We start from the raw sequence: 20,948 nt of genomic DNA on the forward strand, positions 1-20,948 counted from the left end.
AAACTGTCTGTCACGTATTTATGCCAATTTGGACTGAGTGCCCTTGGATATTTTTGTATCATCACATATTTATTTAATTTGACTGAATTAAACTTAATTAATGATCTATATACCTTTTATGTTCTGTCGTGGTAGAGACCTGTCGATGACACTAAGCCTGCCTTAAAGCATATTCCACTTTATGGATGGTCTATTTCACTCTAAATGGACTATTTACGGGGTTGTGGAGTTGATACAGCCACTCTTAATTCTTGCTCAATGTTGAGCTCTTGTTTTGAAGGGCAACAGCAGGAAAGCCGATCTCATGGAGGTCGGATGTGGCAAGTCGCCAAAAAATCGTCTGCCACGCATGCGCAGCTTCACCTGTTAACCTGTAACTTCAATATGTACACGAAAGTACAGGCATGTTGCTCTTTATTTATTAATGACTTACTTTTATGTATGTGTACTTTGTAATATGTGAAGTTTTCAATAAAATTCTTTAAAAAAAAAGAAAAAATCTTAATTTCCCCTTGCCCCCCACTGCCTGTGCGGGCCACGAGAGGGACGCGCCCCACAGTTTGACAACCACTGCTCTCGCGTCAGTGGAGCGTCGAGCGGTCCAACATGGAGCTGAGGGAGCTGGCTGTGGACGCGTTTGCCCGGAATAGGAAAGCTGCTCTTCTTGCCGCCGGTGGTGTTGCAGTTCTGGGGTTTGTTGGTCTCGGATATAAATACCTGCAAAAGCCCGAAAAAGTAGTCCGCGTGGGAGTGGTGTCGAAGCTCCTCATTCACCCGCTGAAGTCTGGCAAAGCTGTGTCTGTGACTCTGGCAGAATGCCAAAAGAAGGGGTTGAAGTTGGGAAATCTGCAGGATCGGTGAGTGTTTAGGAGGCTTTCAAACATGTCGGAGTTAGAACAACTAGACACCGTTGAGGGGCAAAGTTTAATAACATTTTTCAAAAGAAGGAGAAAGGTTTCTGACTTTATACTTCTTTGTTTCTTGGGAAATCGTCTATAACTTTTGCTGCTGCTTTGTTTTTACATACAGAACATACTGTACCATTTTTATAATTGGGACTTATATAATTAAAGGTTGAAGGTCGTTGCTCATAAAGACGTGTGCAGTAGGTGTGGCCAGCTTAGGAAGTACAACCTGCCTCAGGAGCTGCTGATCATGTTTTACACCGCAGTTATAGAGTCTGTTCTGTGCACTTCAATCACTGTCTGGTTTGGATCGGCCACCAAACTAGACCAGAACCGACTCCAACGGACAGTCAGGTCTGCAGAGAAGATCATCGGTGCCAACCTGCGCACCATCTAAGACCTGTACACCCCCAGAGTCAGGAAATGGGCAGGAAAAATCACTGCAGACTCCTCCCACCCCGGACACAAACTATTCAAACTCCTCCCCTCTGGTAGACGCTACAGATCACTGTTCGCCAAAACCTCGAGACACAAAAACAGTTTCTTCCCCCTCGCCGTCTCACTACTAAACAATAACCCACTGTAGCATATATATTTATCCCTGCACTTCTCGCACTCTCCACTTCTTCTGGCACTACTGTTTCACAGCTTCTGTATATAGCCATTCCTCTTGTATATACTTTAAGTCACTTTCTAAAACTTCTTAGACCGTTGCACTGTTTGCACTGTTTGCACTGTTTGTTCTGTCGTGCACTATTTGTTTTGTTTGTTCTGTATTGTATTGTGTTGTTATGTATATTTTGTGTCAGCACAGAGACACTTTACCAAGTCAAATTCCTTGTTTGTGCAAACTTACTTGGCCAATAAAACTGATTCTGATTCTGATTCTGAAAAGGAGCTTTTAAACTACCAACAATAAAGGAATATATACAATACAAAGCTGTATAAAAGAAAATTTATAAAATAATAATATATATCAGAATGAAATCAGATAATACTTTACCTCAATATATCCACAATTGTAAGGCTACTAGTTTTTGCTAGTTTTGGGACCATGGGGACTCCATAATGTAATAATCTGAAAGGGACCTTTCTCCTTTATGAATATTACTTTTGCTACTTGTATATTGAACTGATATATTTACTCAAGCGACATTTGGTTGCAGGATTAATTCATTAATACTATGGCACTGTGTTGTTGTTGTTTTTATTTAACACTGTTATTGAGATGGTGCACTTGTGGTTGTCTTAAACGGCAGGAGAGCCAGTGCCTTAATAAACAGCTGTTATTGATATTATAAGTTATTTCACTTAAATATAGACGATTTTCAAAAATGTTGTCATTGCCATTAAAAAAAAAAAGTTAGACGGTATTAGAATTCTGAATTTATTTACTTTTACTTTTGTGGTGACTTTCATTCAAACCGACAACAAAAAAAAGGATCTTCAACAGTAAATGTTCATTATTCTACCAGCCACTCAATAGATTAACTTTGCTAGTTGTAATTTTTTTGTAAGTGAAGGAAAATCAACCAACCACTTGTTAATATTATGCCCATTTTTAATGAAACAGTCCAAACATTGAGACAATGAGAAGTTAAATACAGGATCAAATGAAAACCTGTAAACCTCACGAGTGCAGTCTCTTTTGAAGAAACGAGTTTTGCGCATGAATCCCAGATCCATTTCTAACCAGTGGGATGAAAATAAAACTTGATGTAAATATGGGTTTTACGGATGAGTCGGCAGCCACGCTGTATCCGTGGCAACACGTGACGTCCCCTTTCTGTAACTTGGAATATTTGAGGGCTCAGTTAGTGCCTGGAGGTTGGATTTGATCCGGGGATGCCAAATGGTGCAGTTGAAGGGAAATCCACGGCTCTGTTTGTTTTGATTGCAGACACTGGCTGGTGATCACGGAGGACGGCCACATGGTGACGGGCCGACAGCAGCCCGCCATGGTGCTGGTGTCCCTGACCTGCGAGGGAGATCAGTTGTGTCTGAACGGCCCAAACATGGAGGAGCTGAGATTCCTCTTCCAACTGTCCGACAACGCCGTCATCGACTGCAGGTTTCACATCAGAGTTCTAGCAACCCGGTCTTCTCTGACGGACTCTATAACTGTTTGTTTTATTGTTTGCTTTTATTTGACATGGACACATTTGCAGTTTTGTGTATTTTATTTTATTCAGTCAATCAAATCAAATACAATACAATATTATTCTTTATAATATACAAAAGAGAAAGACTGAAAAGGTATAGGTAGAAGCAAAAAATGCTTATAAATTCCTATCCTAAATTAAAATCAAATAAATCAGAAAATGTATACACAATAAAGAAAAAAAATTAACAAAGAAAATAAAAATAACAATATATATTTATACACATTTTTAAATAAAGAGTTAACCAAAAATATCCCAAGTCTGTTTTAAAAATATGTTCATGTCCTGGAGCGCATTAGTCACAGCTACAGACAGCTAAAGTGTGCTCAGGAGTCAATGAACAATTGTCATCATTGATTAATCTGTACATTGTTTTCTTGTTTCATGTATTTAACTGTTATCCAAAAATCTCATCTAAAAGGCAGAAAACAGTTGCATCTTGTAATTTCTCACAGTTCGAGGCGACATCTTGTTTTGTCCAACACTAAAATATCCAGTTTTACAATCGTATAAAAACAGAGAGTATGAAGTAAATCCTCATGTGACAGTTAATATTTGTCTTTTTTCTCCAGGAGAAATAGTCTGATTTATTTTGCAGCTGTAATATCTGCTCATTTTGTCACCCAATGACTTCATACAACCTACTATTCCTAAGAGAGGCTCATAATAGACACTTTAGATATCGTTGATGACACTTTACATTACAAATATATTCTACATTTGTTCTATTTTCAAAGTGGTATGAATGCTTGTTGTTTTTGTCCCGCAGAGTGTTTGGAGAAGACATTCAGGGAAGGGACTGTGGCGACGAACCGTCTCGCTGGCTCACTCGTTATCTGGGGGAGGAGAAAACCTTTCGCCTGGTGCACTATGAGCCCCAGATGAAGGGCAGGAGGCCGGAGGAGAGCAACCCTCTTACCCTAAAAATGGAGGTGAACAACACCAGGCCTATGTGCTGTCTGCGCTGCTTTTCATCCCTAGACGGTCTATGACTCTCCTTAAATATATATTTCTCACATTTATGTCAGCTTTAACATCAACCTTTTGAGAAGCAAAACAACAGATTAGTATATTTCTTGCTATTCCTTTTGCCACAACCTGGTTTAAAAGGTACAGTCGTATGCAAAAGTTTATAAATGTGGGCACCCCAACAGCAAGCGAGCTTTTTTGTGGCGTGTGTGAAAAGGCAAGGCTTAACGAGTTAATCACAACTGTGATCTTTTTTGGTGAAGACAGAGTAATTATCAAAACTTTTGCATACGACTGTATGTTACACCATTTTATCTGATTTAGAAACCGTTTAAACAGAAATTATCTTCGGATGTCACATTTCCGAATGCCTTCGTCAGGACCAATAACCAAATCAAAGTCTAAAAAAAGTAATATATCATCAAAATCTCCTTTTTATTTTGCGTGCCTCATTTAAAATATTGTTAAAGATTAACAGCTTGCAGTAACCAGATCCAGTCAAATACAATTAATGATACACTTCTCAGTACAACTGAAGTAAAGATTGACTGGGCTGAGATCAACAGTCGCTTTACACACGTTCCCTGCAACTGAGCAGAGAAGTAACGACGAGCGGTTGGAAGGAGGTTTTAAAAGATAAAAATGTAAAGAGTTCAAGCTGTACAGAACGTGGAGACGCGTGTAAAACACAACAACAACAACTCTGAAACTGCTTTGGGTTTTATGGTTAACCCTAACACGAAGCATGGATAGGTGTCACCAGAAACATACAAGACAACAGGATGATTTATTACCTTCGCATTGAAAATGCGGAAGGTTATGTTTCGATCGCCGTGTATTTATTTATTTATTTGTATGCGTGTTCCTCGCATAACTAAAAAAGTCTTAAACCGAATCGCATGAAATTTGGTGGGATGATTGGTTATTATCCGGGGACCATTTGATTAGATTTTGCGATCGATCGGGTCAAAGGTCAAGGTCATAAAAATGTCAAAATCTTCTTTTTACCATAGCGCGGACAATTTTTATCCAATTGGCATGCAACTAATGCCAAAATGTGGCGAAGGTATGCGCTCTACCAAGTGCCCATTCTAGTTATCTCTGTGATTTTATGTGTGGCGTTGTAGGACGTGGCCTATTCCGATGCAGCACCTGTGATGCTGCTGTCCGAGTCCTCGGTCACGGCTCTCAACAACAAATTAGCAGACGACGTCACGGTGGAGCGTTTCCGCCCAAGCATCGTCATCAGTGACTGTGAAGCGTTCGACGAGGTGCGTTCTACAAATATTGCTTTCATTTCTTTCTTTCTGCCGATTCCTCTGTTTGGCTTCAAGGTCAGAAATCTTGATTTACGTGAACAAAGAAAAACACATCGAGGCATTCGTGTGAATATTAGATTTACAACCAACGGCTCGTATGTCTCTCCACACTGTGACTAATCCATCGCCCTTTTCTGTGTGAGCAGTGTTGACTAATTTTATCTCCAACTCCGAAAAAACCAACTGCTTGGCTTTTTTCAGGATTCGTGGGAAGAGCTCCAGATTGGCAGCGTGCGACTACAGCGTGTAATGTCATGTGGCCGGTAACACAGTTGATACTTCACACTGATTTAGTTTATTCAGAGACAGAATCGCTCCATTTATCAACAACAATGAATCCCAAGCTTTTTTACATGGATACAAACTAAATTCTAGTGTCTATTTGATGTTAAAATGCTTTGATTTGTCCTTTTATAACTCGAGATGTTGGGTTACCAGGATGGATTTAAACTCACTTGTAACTTTTGTTGATTCCAGATGCATTTTCACCACCGTTGACCCTGAAACGGGTGTAATAACCAGAAAAGAGCCTCTGGAGACACTGAAAAGGTAAAGTTTGAACTGGTTGAATATAGGGAAAGGTCGTTATTATACATTGTCGTGGTAATGCGTGTTAAGCATCAGCAGCATCCAACTTCAGCCGATAACAAGAGCATTTATTATTTCATGCTCACAGAAAGGAACCTCCCCCAATTCAACGCTCAACATGTGGCTAGTTTTATGACAATCATGCAGATTTAAGGATCTGACTGGGCTTTTTAATGTCAGTAAAATATGGTATCCCTGCATGACTTTTTTCACAGCTGTATTTGTAGCTTTTTGTATTATAATCGATGTATATTATCATTCTTATGTCGCCCCCACCCCCCTCAAAATACTTTATTGTCCATCAGCATTGCAGAGTATCGTGCAATAAGCAAATAAATGTACATTAAAACAATTGATGGTGTTGTTTGCAGAAAGTCCTAAAAGCTTTTAAGGGAAAGGTTTCAGATGAGATGTGTGTCAAAGTGGCCCATTTAAACAGGCTCTTATTCACTATGGTAACAGCTGATGGAATCAAAGACGGATTTATTCTCATCTTTTTTCTTAGTCATTGAGAGTACAGTCAGGCAATTTGACCCAAATGTAAACGTTACCTGAAGGCCTGTTTTTAAGAACTGATGAAGACTCTCATATTGGCACTTTTTCCGGTCCGGTTTCACATTTTCGTGCCTTTCTGTCTGCGATTCTCTTCACAGCTATCGTCAGTGTGAACCATCCGACAAGCACATCTACAAATCGGCTCCGTTGTTTGGACAGCTGTACAACGTGAAGAAGACGGGGTTCCTGCAGGTCGGCGATGTAGTGTACAAGATCAGCCGTTGATGGAGGGAGTCAAGGGGGTTAAAGTTTAAACGCATGGCAACATTATCGTGGTATGATCAATGAGCGAGGCCACGCTAAAGAAACCATCTGCATCGAGGAAGTAAGAAGAAGTCTGAACAACATTTCCACTGCTCTTTTAATCATGAAAGTACATTCTGCTGTTAACAAGTGAAATTAAACTTTGTAACACAAAACGTAACATGTGTAATTATTCCTGGAATAAATGGTGTAAAGCAGGGGTGTCCAAACTTTTTGCAATGAGGGCCAATTGTGATAAAGTCAAGATGCCCGAGGGCCAATAGTTCATTTAAACATTTTTTTAAACCACAAAAGTTACATGAATATAGACTGTTATAAAACAATGTATTTTAACTGTCACAATTACTTTTATTTTTTAAATGACAATGTAACCACATATAATAGAACCAAGTCTGCCTTTCATTCAGTCAGATAACAATGAAAACGCTGTATATAGAATACCTTATATTTCTATGAGTTACATAACGTTGCTTAATGAACATTTTAAACAGGAGTTATAAGTAATGCAAAGTGGTCTGTTATCATTACACTTACAAACTAATTAATTTTGCCCTTATCTTTAACTAGATCTTTTCAGAAACACAATAGTTTGTCACATCTACAGGTTTTTCACTGTTAATGACATATGTTACCGTTCAACACACTTCACATTTAGCTTATTGTGGCTGCAATTAACCTGTTTTGCACTGAATACCATTTCAAGATAATAGCAATAAAGTGCAACCTGTGACAAATTAAACCAAATAAGATCAAGAATTTGGGCATAAAAAGTTTTACTGAGTGTTAGTTACACTGCATATATTTTCAAAATAACAAAAACGCGCAACCTTTGAAAAACAAAACAAGTGCAGATATGTTTGAGTCATCACGTTTTACTCTGTGTGATAAAATGGGCTTTCCACTTCACCTCTTTTTAAAACGGGGTTGCAGGCTTGATACGGCCACTCTCAATAATGCTCAATGTTGAGCTCTTGTTTTGAAGGGCAACAGCTGGAACGCTGAGAGGTAACACCTGGCAAGTCGCCAATAATCTAGTCTGTCGCGCATGCGCAGCGTAACCGGTTAACGCTGTAATGTACACATTTACACGAAAGTAGGCGACAGGCATTTCGCTCTTTATTAATTAATGACTTAGTTTTATGTCCGTGTAGTTTGTAATATGTGAAGTTCTCAAACAAGGTCTTGAAATAAAAGAATCTGCATTTACCCTCGCGCCCCACCTCGTCTCTGCTCTAGCAGAGAGCTACTCTGAGACGACGTGTCTTCACCACCGTGGGAACGCAGAGGTGTCGGTTTGCTGTTCCCGCGACATATTGGACGCTCTCTGCCTGCTGGTTGGCGCGCGCTCACCTGTATGTGCGCACCTGTCTGTGCGCATGGGGGCGGAGCTCCGCCGCGATACCGAGAGCCAGGAGAAGTGTGAATGCCACCACGTAGAGACAGAAATGACATGCCGCTGTGTCGATACGATCAATAATATACGACCGTTTAGTTGAATAAAACAACCTGACATTACTTATGTTGTAATCTGGCGCTATAGAGAACATGTCAGTGGGGCGGACCCCCACCCTGTTCTCATGGTAGGGGAAACACTAGTAATTCCCACCGCTCCTGAAAGCGGCGGCCCTCACTGTCAACGTTTCTCCTTTTTTTTGCCGTCGCCATGGCAAATAGGTTTCGAGAAGGGTTCACGCCACGGATGCAGAGCCAGATACATTAGAAAGGAGGAATTACGTCTTTCAAGTTTTTATGATTTATTTATTCTGACAGATCTGGCGGGCCACAAATAACACATTATATGACCGATGTCGCGGGCCATATGAAATCTGACCGCGGGCCACCATTGGCTCGCGGGCCGGACTTTGGACACCCCTGGTGTAAAGGAACTCTTCTGGACAACAACAACCTCCTGGTTTAAGAAAAAATTATTTCTGATAAATCATTTATTCACGTGGAAAAACTGTTCTCCCATCCAACAGTGCAAACAAACTTTTATGGCACAGGTTTGTAATTTTAAGAAATCTATATAGATAAAAGTGACATTTCTGTGCCATTTTTTTAAAGCCGATGCTGTAAAGAACACTTGTCAGGGTAAATATTCCCCAACCGCCCTGTTGTCATGTACTTGTCACCTTTTTATTTAGAAAAACGTGCAACGTGTTTCCCGTGGAAGGTCAGTGACCTGTGACCTTTCATTTAATCTGTGCTTCCATGTCCAGTGAAAGAGTAAGGGACCAACGAGTCCAGTAAGATCTCTTTAAACACCGTTTTAGTTCCATACGATGGCCACTAGGGAGCAATATGCCTTCACCAAACCATCTCAGGAGCCTGTAGAAGGGAGGAAGATGGGTATTGTGCTGTCAGGGACTCATTTTCCTCCATGTTCACCTCCATGCTGTGTTCCCTTTGAACATGACCTCCCCTTATAGCCCGCGTCACAGTAAGCGAATAGAGTTGGGGAACACATGTTCAGATTCCCATAGAGCTTGGGAACCAGGACCTTCTTATTCCTCGTTTGTCAAAAATGTAAATATTCTAAACCAAACCCAATCTTTTCCAAAAACCTTACCAAGTATTGTTGTTGCCTGAACCTAAATGACACCAAGATGTTGCATACCATTACAAAAATGACAAAACACTCCAATCTGTAAACATCCTCTTCAGAGGAGCAAAGTGCCCTTCAAAGGGTCGGCCCCTCCATCTAAACGGGTGAAGACAAACGGCTCATGGAGCTGTTGTGTCTGTAACTGTGGAGGAAACTGTCCTGTTCTTTGCATCAATGTGTTGCAACATGAAGTCAAATATCCCAGAACCCAAGCAGTGCGTTATAGTTGTTTTAAATTGCATATGTTTGAGCACAAATGAGTAGTTATGTAGGTCTGTAATTTGTAAAGGTCTTGAGTTAACTGAACAACAACATACACTTAACCATGCAGAGGACACATGGCAGACTTACATTAAATCTGAGTGCAGTCCTGTGTGTGTTTTCCGAACTACAAATCTAGATCCTTTGGTTTGTAATCACTTTGTTGTTTTTGTGCATTTGCAGGTGTGGTTTGGGACATTAAAGCGGTGAGGTGCTCCATGTGATGGGGTTATGTAGGGTCCAGACGGGGCCCCCCGAAAGTTTCAAAACTAGCGTTACTTTATTCGTCCAGAGGCAAATAAATGCACAAATAAACTATTTTTTTCATACTGCTTTGGTTTTAAAACAGGATTTGACTTAAATCTTCTGCATACGTTGTGGGCATATAGGATGTCACAGTGAGTGTTCTGTATATTATGATATGTTAAAGTTGTGTCGTGATATGGTATAATGGTACATGTATGCCATGTCGTGGTACATTAATGTCATGGTATGGTACATGTATGCCATGTCATGGAATGATATCGTATCTTATAGTCAATTTATGTTAAAGTTATGTCATTTTACAATAGATGGTATAACTTCAATTGTTTGAAATCTTTAAAATGTTAAATAAGTTATCACGACTTTACATATTTGTCAAAACTGTGTCATGTCTAAAAAAAATAATGCTATTATGCTAAATGTTATTTTGTACCTGAGATTAGAGGATTTTACTACACTAAAAAAATTATAAGTAAAGCAAACAGTGTTGTTACATGCATGATTAAAAGCATTAGTTGTGGTTTCCACTTTAAAGGAGTAGTTTAACATTAAATAATTAATTTCAATTTCTTTTTTACTTTCTGGCTTAGATGAGAAGATTGAGAGGAAACACAAAGCTACCAAGATCAAGCTGTTAGCTTAGCGCAAACAGCTAGCTTGGTTCTGTAATAAACAAACTAGCAATGACGTGTTAATGAGCTTTAAAGGGCCAGTGTGGAGCATTTAGGAGCATCTATCTTCAGAAATGTAATATAATATTCGCACCCTGTTTTTGTAAGTGTATAAATGACCTGAAACGAAGAATTGTTGTATTTTAGAACGAGCCCTTCATGGGAGCTTCTCTTGCCCACCCTGTTTCTACATTAGCTTCTAAGCTAACCGGGAGCTTCATGAGAGTTTATCGATCAATAAACACGTAGCCCAAAATGTCAAACTATTCCTTTAAAACATGGTATTCAGCATAGAGTGTATCGATTGTAAACACCGATATACAAAATACATAAAAAATACACATTTGAAAGTGCTTTTTTCGCTTGCTTTCTTTCCCTGAAGTTGGTTTTGCACAGATCGGTTGGTTCTCACTTTCAAGTTTGTCTTAGTTTTGTTCATGCAGGAATGATATTGTTCGGCAGATTCTTTCAACTCAGTGCTGTTTTTCTTCTGTCCGACTGGACTTCTCTGTGCAGAAGAAGCTACCTTCCTCATGTGGATCGCCCTTTGTTTCAGGCTGTTTCTCTTCAGGGCGCTAACAGCACTGCAGTTGTGTTAATTGTTGGTTTGACTCTGACTCTGACAGGCTTCATCACGGACGCCTTTTTGGATTTCTGTCTCACGGTTTTCTTCTTCGCGTGTGCTTTAGCCTGCTTCTTTTTCTGCTCTTTCTTTTTCTTCCATAGTTTTAACTTGTTTTTCTTCCTCGCTTTCTTATCGAGTGATTTCCATTTCGGCTTCGTGGCAGCGTCCGTCGTAGCAGCGCTCGTCGTAGCAGCGTCCGTCGTGGCAGCGCCCGGCGTGGCAGCGCCCGTCGTAGCAGCGCCCGTCGTGGCCTCGCTGGCGGCGGCTGTTGTCGGCGTGACGTTGCTCCTCGTCTCCGTTGGTTTGGCGGTGAGTTTGAATTTTCTTGGTGGCGGTCTGGTCGGTTTTAAATTTGTGTCCAGCAAAGTCACTGAAATTGCATAAATGTCAGTAAGAACCCATTTTCACTCAACTCTGCACATATCTTGCATTTTTTATGCACATGGATTCAAAACTATGCAGACCTCAGTGTGATTATACAATTTGACCGCCAAAAAAAACGTGAATGTGGGCAATTTGCAGGCAACGGATGCCTTCTTACTCCAACCTCCAACATCAAATGACTTGATAATATGTTGTGTGGATGTTTTTTTAATATTTAGCGCACCTTGATTGAACCCAAACTATTTTCTACTTTTAATAAAAGAAATGAAAATATGGACATATTTTATAGTTCAAGAGACTCCACTTTGTCCTCCAATTTCTCTTTAATACGGTGTCTGGTATGCGCACGAGTGAAACTACACATTAAGTTTTATGAAGAGATACAAACTCAAAGGTAAACTGAGGTGACTTACATTCTTGAGGCACAAAAGGAAATGTTCTCCCCCTGACTTCGACAGGCAGCGTCTTTTGCTTACATTGTCCTGGAGCAGCTCTCCTGTGTCAACACATGTCTCTTTATTAGAACACATCACACGATTTTGTGGATTTGAAAAGGGATAAATTATGTTGTCAATGCAGAATGTTCATAACATCTTTGCCAAATTCACTCTCAATATCATGCACAGTACAACTTGTTTTAGTTTCTACCGGCAGTGGTGTTAATATATGTTGTACTGTAGTTTTTAAATCATCTTGCTATTACATTTTGCACTTCATTCCTCTACAATTAATACATATTACTCTATTATATGTTTATATTTCTACTCTATTGTTTTCTGTTATTCTTCTGTTGTAATCTTTGATCAATCTCTGGCACAATGATTTCTTGTATCTTATCTTAAGAGAGTTTTGTGTCACGTTGTAGAGCATTTTTAATCGTTACACCTGCCTGAAAACTCACTAATTTACCAATTGTATCCAGATTTCATGACTTTAATGCAAACGGGAGATTTTTGTGGCTGTTAGGAGTGCAAAAAAAGCCAATTATGAGTTATTGTATTCCAGCTAACAAGACTGGAAAAGTCCTTACTTTAGATTAGTAGGAGTACAGAAAACAAAAAGTACAACATTTCCCACTTATTACCATGTTTGATTGATGATTTGTTGTATCCCCCTTTCGCAAAAATGTTTTCATGGTTTATGGTTAAATGTAAACTTCACCTGGAGGGGTCCATGAATTTGAAAACAGTTCCATGAGGAGACGTGGTACCGGGGTTCGCGGTGGCCAAAAAATAAAGTTCCCCTGAAACAAAAACAACAACAAAACGAATCATAAGTTCTGATTCGTTGGTGCAGAACTAGACGGCGTGAGAACCGCTGTTACCGGCTTCATCCTCAGCAAACGAGATGATGAACTTGTGGTGGTGATTGATGAGTCCAGGAAACGAGCACGTCTTTGTTTCCCCCATGCACAGACGTTTCTCCTCCCAGTTTCCTTTTGATTTATCTTCCTCCAACGCCATGAGTCGTCTGCGACATTGAACATGAATCACAAACGGCGTCATGACCAATCGAAAACGTGGTTTTCTATCACATCCAAGGCATCAATCGTTTGCCTCTCAACTTTAACATTGTAAAGATGATGTTAATGCATGTTTTTTTCCTCTCCAATAAATCAAATAATGTGCAACATCTGAGCAAACATGCTGTTCCTGCCCTCTTGAAAAGTATTCTTCCCCACAACAGTTGGCTATTTAGCTAGATAGATAGATAGATATATACTTTATTAATCCCCAAGGGGAAATTTGTCGTAGCAGTAGCAGCACCAATAAACCAAACACACATGAATAAAAAATAAAATATAAAAACAGGGATGAAAGATATAGAAGCATACAAAGCTAAATATAAATGTATATATACAACATATATGCATACACAATACACAATACTAATGACAATTAAACTAAATATAAAAACACCAAATATAGACAGTGTGCAAAATGCAAAGTGTGTGTATGTGTGTAGTGCAAATGAAATGTGTGTATGTGTTTAGTGTAAATAAAATAAATAAATGAAATGTGTGAAGTGCAGAAATGTGTGGCTGAGATCAACTCATCTTACCCAGTCATGAAGTCTCCAAAAATGTACAGTCCGTTCAGATTGGGTGACTCACATCCTCTGTACACATATCCCCCCGTCACAGACTTCCCAACATGATGACTGTATGCAAATATGGGGAGGACGTCATCTGTGTTGGGAGAGAGAGATGCACTGACTTCACTCAACTCTGAGGCATCAAAATTAGATTGAAAGCGTTGCACTTTAATGGAGGAAATAACAGGTGGTGAAAGTGTGAAGTTAGATAGCTCTCGATTGTTATCCCACGAGGAGGAAAATACTCACTCAGGGAGGAGTTGTAGCACAGGTTGATATCAAAGCACTCAAAGCCCTCTTTAGCTCTCCATCCATAGTTTCCTCCCTTCACAATGATGTCGATTTCCTCGAAGCGGTTTTGACCCACATCTCCACAGAATATCCGTCCCCTGCCGTAGCGGCTGACCGGGTCTCCGCGGTCCACAGAGCAGCGCCACATGTTCCTGACCCCGTACGCATACACCTCTGGACGGGCCTCCAAGTCGCGCAGGAATGGGTTATCAGGGGGGATCATGTACCGCTTCCCACTGGAGTCACTTCCATCGACATCAATGCGGAGCACTTTTCCCAAGAGAGCACTCCTGGGTAGGAAAAATAAATATATATATATATATATATTTACACTACCGTTTAAAAGTTTGGGGTCATCCAGACAATTTCGTGTCTTCCATGAAAACTCACTTTTATTTATCAAATGAATTGAAAATTGAATAGAAAATATAGTCAAGACATTGACAAGGTTAGAAATAATGATTAATATTTGAAGTATTAATTTTGTTCTTCAAACTTCAAGCTCAAAGGAAGGCCAGTTGTATAGCTTATATCACCAGCATAACTGTTTTCAGCTGTGCTAACATAATTGCACAAGGGTTTTCTAATCAGACATTAGTCTTCTCAGGCGATTAGCAAACACAATGTACCATTAGAACACTGGAGTGATCGTTGATGGAAATGGGCCTCTATACACCTCTGGAGATATTTCATTAGAAACCAGACGTTTCCACCTGGAATAGTCATTTACCACATTAACAATGTATAGTGTGTATTTTTGATTAATGTTATCTTTATTGAAAAAACAGTGCTTTTCTTTGAAAAATAAAGACATTTCTAAGTGACCCCAAACTTTTGAACGGTAGTGTATATATGTACAATGAGATTGAGTTTTCACAATGTAGCTACAAATCTTTTTGGGGGAGTTTTTTTGGAAATGTTTCTCCTTTTTTTCTTCTTCTTATTTTGTACGGAGAATTTTTTTAAGTGGGGCCTCAAAACAAACAAAAGAGGACAACAGCGAACCTTTAGAAGTACATTTGGAGGCTGATGGGGGTCGTGGATTAAGGAGCGCGTGCAGGAACTGTCTCTGTAACGGGAAGAGACCTGAAGCAGCTTACTTGTTCTGCGCATTGCCATACTGCCCAAATGGATCGCCGGCTTTTCCACCATCTCCGGTGAAGATGTACAAACATCCATCGAGACCGAACAGCAGCTGGCCTCCGTTGTGGTTTGCGGCCGGCTCCACGATCTCGAGAATGGTTCTGAACGTACAGAGGATGCAAGTCGAGAACAATCTCATCTGCTTAAATTGATACATATCTGCTGGTTTTCATGATTCCCAAGTCTGCCTTCAGGTCATGATTCATCTAGGATTTATCTCTTCACTCTGGATACTTTGGTGTATCACACTCATTCCATATGCCAAACTTATTGACTGCAAAATAAGTTTGGGTTTTATAGGCTTTTATTTGGCCTGGAGCAGTGACTTCGCTTGCTGACTTGACATCTGCTCATCCGACTCTTGGCAAAAATAACAAAGAAGCTTAAAAATTAGAATAGTGAACAATGTAGGATATCTTGAGCACACTGTTCTTAAAATCACATACACGGAAATTTAGGGATTTAGTAGAGTTCAAAACGGCACAAATTCTGTACAAAGCTAAACATAATTTACTTCCTGGCAATATTCAAAAGATTTTTAGAGATAGAGAAGGAGAGTATGATCTAAGAGGGAGATGGAATTTCAAACAGCCAATTGTTCATACGACTCTAAAAAGCATGTGCATCTCTGTCTGTGGGGTGAAACTGGAATATTTTAACTGATGACATCAAAGAAAGTAAAAATCTGGTGATATTCAAGAATAAATGTAAAGACATGACTGGAGAAGTATTGACGTAACAGCATCGATGAAGCATAAGAAGTAATGGTTAATGGGGACAAGTTTTTTGTTTTGTTTATTGTTTTATGTAAATATGTATGCGTGTGTATTTATGTGTGTGTATGTGTATGTATGTGTGTGTATGTGTGTATATATGTATATATGTGTGTGTGAATATGTATGTATGTGTATGTATATGTATGTACATGTGTATATGTATATTTGTCTATGTATATATATATAGGTATATGGTTCTCTGAAATAAGTTTTTTCGTGAAATCATAGGTTAGGGCACTTAACCTATGATTTCACGAAGCCTCGACCCTTTCGGTCAGCCACTTTCTTCTTTTGTTGAATTTTGATTTTTGTATATTTTGCTGATCGAAATAAACTAATCTAAACTAAACTAAGTTTATATTCTAAAATATGATATCACGGCATATGTTGCATTTTGAAGTTCATAATAAATGAACACATTTGGGATTTGGGTGCATTAAAATAACGTCAGGGACTGTATCTTAAATTCTTAATATCTTATAAGATTTACCATACTTTTTATATGTGCTTTCTTTAATTGTTGCACATTAAATTGAGTGTATACCGCTTCTCGAACGGGCCCCAGAAAAGCTTGAGTCGACCCTGAAGTGATTTACAGTATTCATCTCAGAACATGTCTGTGCAAGGTTTGGTGCCCAGCCCAGAGGCTGTATGACACTATAGTCGTGTAAGTCTTTCAGGTAAAGGTAATTGCAATGTGATGATAACACTGCGTCGTCAGCAACACTTTGATGTGATAATAAAAAAGAGCAAAAAGAATCTTCCCCTCAGCTTACCTCTCTGAGTGCGGATCGGCCATGTTCATATCGTGGGCGGACACCTTCATCTCGCTGACTCTGACCTTCTCCCGCTCGTTGTTGACCTGGATCGAGTAGTAGATGAAGAAGCGCCCGTTGTCCCGGTACTCGGGGTGGAAGGCCATGCCCAGGAAGCCCCTCTCGTCCCCCAGCCAGGGCGTCGTGATCACCTCCCCGCTGATGTCCAGGAAGGGCTGCTCCAGCCGGCTGCCGTCACGCAGGTAAACCCACACGAAGCCCAGCTGCTCGGCGACGAACATGCGATGTGTGCCGTCGCCGCCGTGGAGCATCAACACGGGGTTCCTGAGGCTGTTGGCCACCTCTGTCAGGCACACCTGGAGACACCCTTTGGGGTCCTCCGCCACCTGTCCCAGGTTGCTGTTGAGGTCGGGGCTCTTCAAGACGTTGGGGTAGCAGTAGTCCCGGTCGGACAAGTCCGTCAGGCTGCAGAACGCGGACGCGTCTCGCTCGGCCGTGTCCCGCAGCAGCTGGTTCTCGGTTAAATATTGAACCACGTGGCGACATTTGCCGTGGAACTCGGAGCAGTAGGCGAGGCAAAGGCCAGGCAGCTCTCTGACGGGGGTGTAGGGGTCCTCGGCATCATAGAGGTGGGCGGCATATGGAGAGCACTCCTGGATGGAGCAAACAGGGGACACTTCAGTGTACTGACGAGTTTACACTGGTAAATAATAAAAGCAAAGATTAAAGGAGGCACTTTCTGTCCCTTTTGTCTTATTCTGTCCATTAGCATTGGCACACCGTGGTGAAGCTTGTCTTGTCTTGGGTTTTTGTCTCGTAACTTCCTGTTTTATTTTGAAGTCTAACTCTCCTCTCGTTTCAGGTCACTTGCCCTTCCTCATGTGTCACCGGTCTGATTGTCTCCCCTGATCCCTGATTGTTTCCACCTGTTCCCCATGACCCTCATGTGCTTATTCCCTCTGTCCTGTGCCAAAGTGTTTCGTCTCATGGTCGTTCACCAAGGCCACGTTCATAGCCGCCGAGCCTTTTTGGAAACTGATTACCAACCTCGAAAGAGCGATTTTTGTTATAGTTTTCATAATCCAGTGTTGGGTTTCTTAGTACATTATTTAGCCTCCACCTCTTAGGAGAGTTTTTGTTTTGATTATTAAACTGCTCACTGACGCCTCAGCATTTTGAGTCCTGATCGGAATCTCGGCCTGACAAGCATGAGTGTTGCCGGTTGTTGTCGGGGTCCACACAGACTGATGTACTCATACGTTAACCACAGACACAACAAGAAGTATTTGCATCTTGTTGAACCAGGTCCTGAAGGGAAACTAAGTTGTGATTCTTTAACAAACGATCACAATTATATATCATAATTCCTTTTTTCAATCCAAGAAAACTGGATTTTTTTTCCTTTATCAGAAATAAATGTTTATTCTTAAAGAAAATAATTCCCCATCTAAATGATCTATAACAGGAAGCCCAAAGCACACAGTGTTTTTTCTTTTATCTGTAACGAAAAATGAATTCAATTTTTTTATTTTTTTATTATACTGATTACAATTTATTTAAGCTCTATTAAAGTATATTTTCAAATAATATATATATTTGTTCTATTTATTTTAAATTTATAAATGTGTATTTATTTGTTTCAATGTAATTGTGGCAATCAATTGTCATAAACATTTTAAGTTTCGAGTCACCTTTTTAAGTAAACTAATTCAACATGTTTTACCAATGTGTACTTAAAACAATGACATTGCAAACTAATAAACATTGAGTTTGGTTATCATGAAATGGTGTGGTTGTGTACTTTATTTTTTTAAGTTCTATGAACTTATTCGAGTGGTTTGAAAACTTAAAATTGTAAGTCATAAGTTGTTGCTTTAACAGAAAACTATGTCATATTAACTGAAAATATTTGAGTTGAGCTAAATGAGCACTTTATTTTAACTTATCAAAATATATACAAGTAAAAAGTCATCCAACTTTTTAAGTTCTGGAAAATCTTGACTTTGAAATTAATCAACCTTATAAAAATTGTGGCAATCGATTGCCTATAATTTTTTAAGTTCTGATAACGTATTCGTGTTTACAGTGTATTGATGGTTTTGATTAGGTTTGATAGAGTTTGATAGATCGCACTGAGCAATATTGTCTTCTGTAAAGGTAAAACTTAAATACCGGGCATCCGTGACATCCTCAAAAGCACACAAGCATGCATACCTGGCACATGATTTCCTTCAACATGTCCTCACAGAGCTCATGACCCGCCGTATCCAACTGGTCAATCACGTCCCAGTATCTCTCTGCAATCGTGTTGTCCGAGTCCTGGTCGCAGCAGCCAAACATCTCGTACTGGGTGCAAAACTCCAGGTGCGACGGGGGTTTGAAAGGTGGCTCGAAGTCCAGACACTGAGGATGAGCGGACAGTGGCTTGACCAGGACGAGCAACATCCCGGACATGATTAGAATGAACTCGGAAAAGCTCGCAGGCTTTTTGGATGACCTCGGACGTGCCGCCGTGCGTAAAAACGCGCAAAGGGCTCCGCCTGGATGGAGCGCGGAATCTCGCAGCCTTGTCATTTTTTGACGTCTGCCGCTGAAGGAGTTGATCTGTTTGCTCCCCTTTATGTGGAAGACAGAGTATGCTCGCAGTCGCGTGCGCGTGAATGCATGCGTTACGCGTGCGCAACGTGCCTCCCGGCAGCCAGTTGCTGCCTCATTTGCGCTCTGTGTGTCTCGCCACCTGCGCCATCCAGTTAAAAACGCGCCATAATCTATCACAAGTTGAACTAAACACATTCGTAATGGCTCATTGAGTTCATTACAATTGTTATTGTATTCTTCGCAATGCACTCGCAAAGCAGTTGGCGGAGGAATCCGCACAATTAACTCGATATGGGCACATGTTTACACATTCACACGCGGGGAGAGAGGGGGGGGGGAGGGAGAGGGGGAAGGAGATATATATATATATATATATATATAAATAGCAGAGCACAGTGCCGAAGCATGCAAACATCAACATACCACAACATAAACTGTAATTTTGTCTCTCAAGGCGCCTTCAGGCAGCAACATCGTGGCAGCAGCTGTGCTCCATCCTACAGATCTGTGTTGTCCTGGCACGTCAAACTGTCATTTGCATAGTCAAAGGTGTCTGACATCATGTTCTGCTTCACGGTGTCAAGTGAAACATCAAGGCCAACAACCAGCGCCGCCACTCCCATAACGCGCACTACGCGCTGTGCGTAGGGCACCAAGTCCTGAGGGGGCACCACAAAATAGGCAACTAAAAAAATCCTCATAGTTATAATAATTATAATGCCGATATTATTTCAGTCTAGAAATATTAGGCACCTTTTAGGCATGGATATCACAAAACAGCTCCGGCGCGCGCATCGCTCAGCCGTGATGCGCGCACACATGAGGTGAGCACACTCTCACTATCCCCCCCCCCCCCCCCCGTCGACGCCGCTCGCCGTGGGTCCCTTTCCTATCTCAGGGGGGGCATCATGAAGGAGTTATGCTTAGGGCACCAACATGGTTAGCAGCGGCACTGCCAACAACAATCCCTGTTTCGTGTTTAGGGATTTCGTGTTCATTTTATTTTGGTTGTTGCAGAAGTTCTCTGATGACTCTGCAGTGGTCGTGTGTCGGATGGACGGGAGGAGGAGAGGGCAGAGTGGATGACCTTTTGGACCGGGCAGGTAGAAATCACTGGGTGCAGAAGGCCGGCTCCATCATTGGGTGCAAACAGGACTATCCGGAACAGTGGAGGACACTGAAGAAATGATTATCCATATTGGACAGCACGCTCTCCAAGACTGTTCAGCTCAGCTTCACAAGGACAGATACAGGAGCACATTCCTGCATCCCACTGCAATAAATCACCTCTCCAGATCCTCCTCATAGAAACATCAATACAACTTGCACTGCTTCACTTTATATTTTAGATACACTGGATACACTTTCATTTTTATTTTATTTTGAAAATGTTCATTTCCTTTATTTCAATTCTTAAATGTCACTGCTATTTTATTTTATTTAATTGTATTGTATATCTATAAACATGTTTGCTGCTGCTTCACTAAATTTCCCCCTGTGGATGAATAAACTCCTATCCTTTCTTAAAGAAACATCATGGTTAAAAAAAGGATAAATACGTACAACAGATACATGTTGTGATTTTGACGAGATGTAGAATAACAGGTGTTGTCAGACAAGAACCGTGTTATGAAACATTGAGGTTGCATTAAGTGCAGTGCAATTTGGATAAAAACAATACTTTAATTTGGTATAAAA

At 40.6% G+C, this 20,948-nt stretch overlaps 2 protein-coding genes across 2 annotated transcripts; one reads left to right on the forward strand and one right to left on the reverse strand.

The window, feature by feature from the left end:
- Positions 1-577: 577 nt before the first annotated feature.
- Positions 578-6,959, forward strand: marc1 (mitochondrial amidoxime reducing component 1). The gene is made up of 7 exons (XM_056427097.1): positions 578-857; positions 2,806-2,976; positions 3,837-3,999; positions 5,164-5,307; positions 5,557-5,618; positions 5,833-5,904; positions 6,597-6,959. Exons 1-7 carry the CDS (start codon positions 607-609, stop codon positions 6,721-6,723), a joined length of 990 nt encoding a protein of 329 aa, XP_056283072.1. The 5' UTR covers positions 578-606; the 3' UTR covers positions 6,724-6,959.
- Positions 6,960-10,880: 3,921 nt separating this feature from the next.
- On the reverse strand, positions 10,881-19,097 carry hhipl2 (HHIP-like 2). The gene is made up of 9 exons (XM_056426692.1): positions 18,867-19,097; positions 16,653-17,305; positions 15,058-15,201; positions 13,916-14,247; positions 13,634-13,760; positions 12,897-13,042; positions 12,734-12,815; positions 11,986-12,068; positions 10,881-11,558 (listed from the first exon to the last, which is right to left on the reverse strand). The coding sequence occupies exons 1-9, from the start codon at positions 19,095-19,097 to the stop codon at positions 11,131-11,133; spliced, it is 2,226 nt and encodes a 741-aa protein (XP_056282667.1). The 3' UTR covers positions 10,881-11,130.
- Between the last annotated feature and the right edge of the window lie 1,851 nt (positions 19,098-20,948).

This window comes from Pseudoliparis swirei, chromosome 11 (assembly GCF_029220125.1).
Source record: "Pseudoliparis swirei isolate HS2019 ecotype Mariana Trench chromosome 11, NWPU_hadal_v1, whole genome shotgun sequence".
Classification (NCBI taxonomy): Eukaryota; Metazoa; Chordata; class Actinopteri; order Perciformes; family Liparidae; genus Pseudoliparis; species Pseudoliparis swirei.

What these genes read in the sequence shown, in the direction of transcription:
- marc1 (XM_056427097.1), top strand. Translation starts at nt 607, where the DNA reads ATGGAGCTGAGGGAGCTGGCTGTGGACGCGTTTGCCCGGAATAGGAAA. An exon ending in TTGGGAAATCTGCAGGATCG is followed by an intron (nt 858 to 2,805) that starts GTGAGTGTTTAG and finishes TTTTGATTGCAG; the next exon opens with ACACTGGCTGGTGATCACGG. An exon ending in CGTGTAATGTCATGTGGCCG is followed by an intron (nt 5,619 to 5,832) that starts GTAACACAGTTG and finishes TGTTGATTCCAG; the next exon opens with ATGCATTTTCACCACCGTTG.
- hhipl2 (XM_056426692.1), bottom strand. Translation starts at nt 19,097, where the DNA reads ATGTTGCTCGTCCTGGTCAAGCCACTGTCCGCTCATCCTCAGTGTCTG. An exon ending in TGAAGGAAATCATGTGCCAG is followed by an intron (nt 17,306 to 18,866) that starts GTATGCATGCTT and finishes TGCTCCATCCAG; the next exon opens with GAGTGCTCTCCATATGCCGC. An exon ending in GCCGATCCGCACTCAGAGAG is followed by an intron (nt 15,202 to 16,652) that starts GTAAGCTGAGGG and finishes CTGTACGTTCAG; the next exon opens with AACCATTCTCGAGATCGTGG.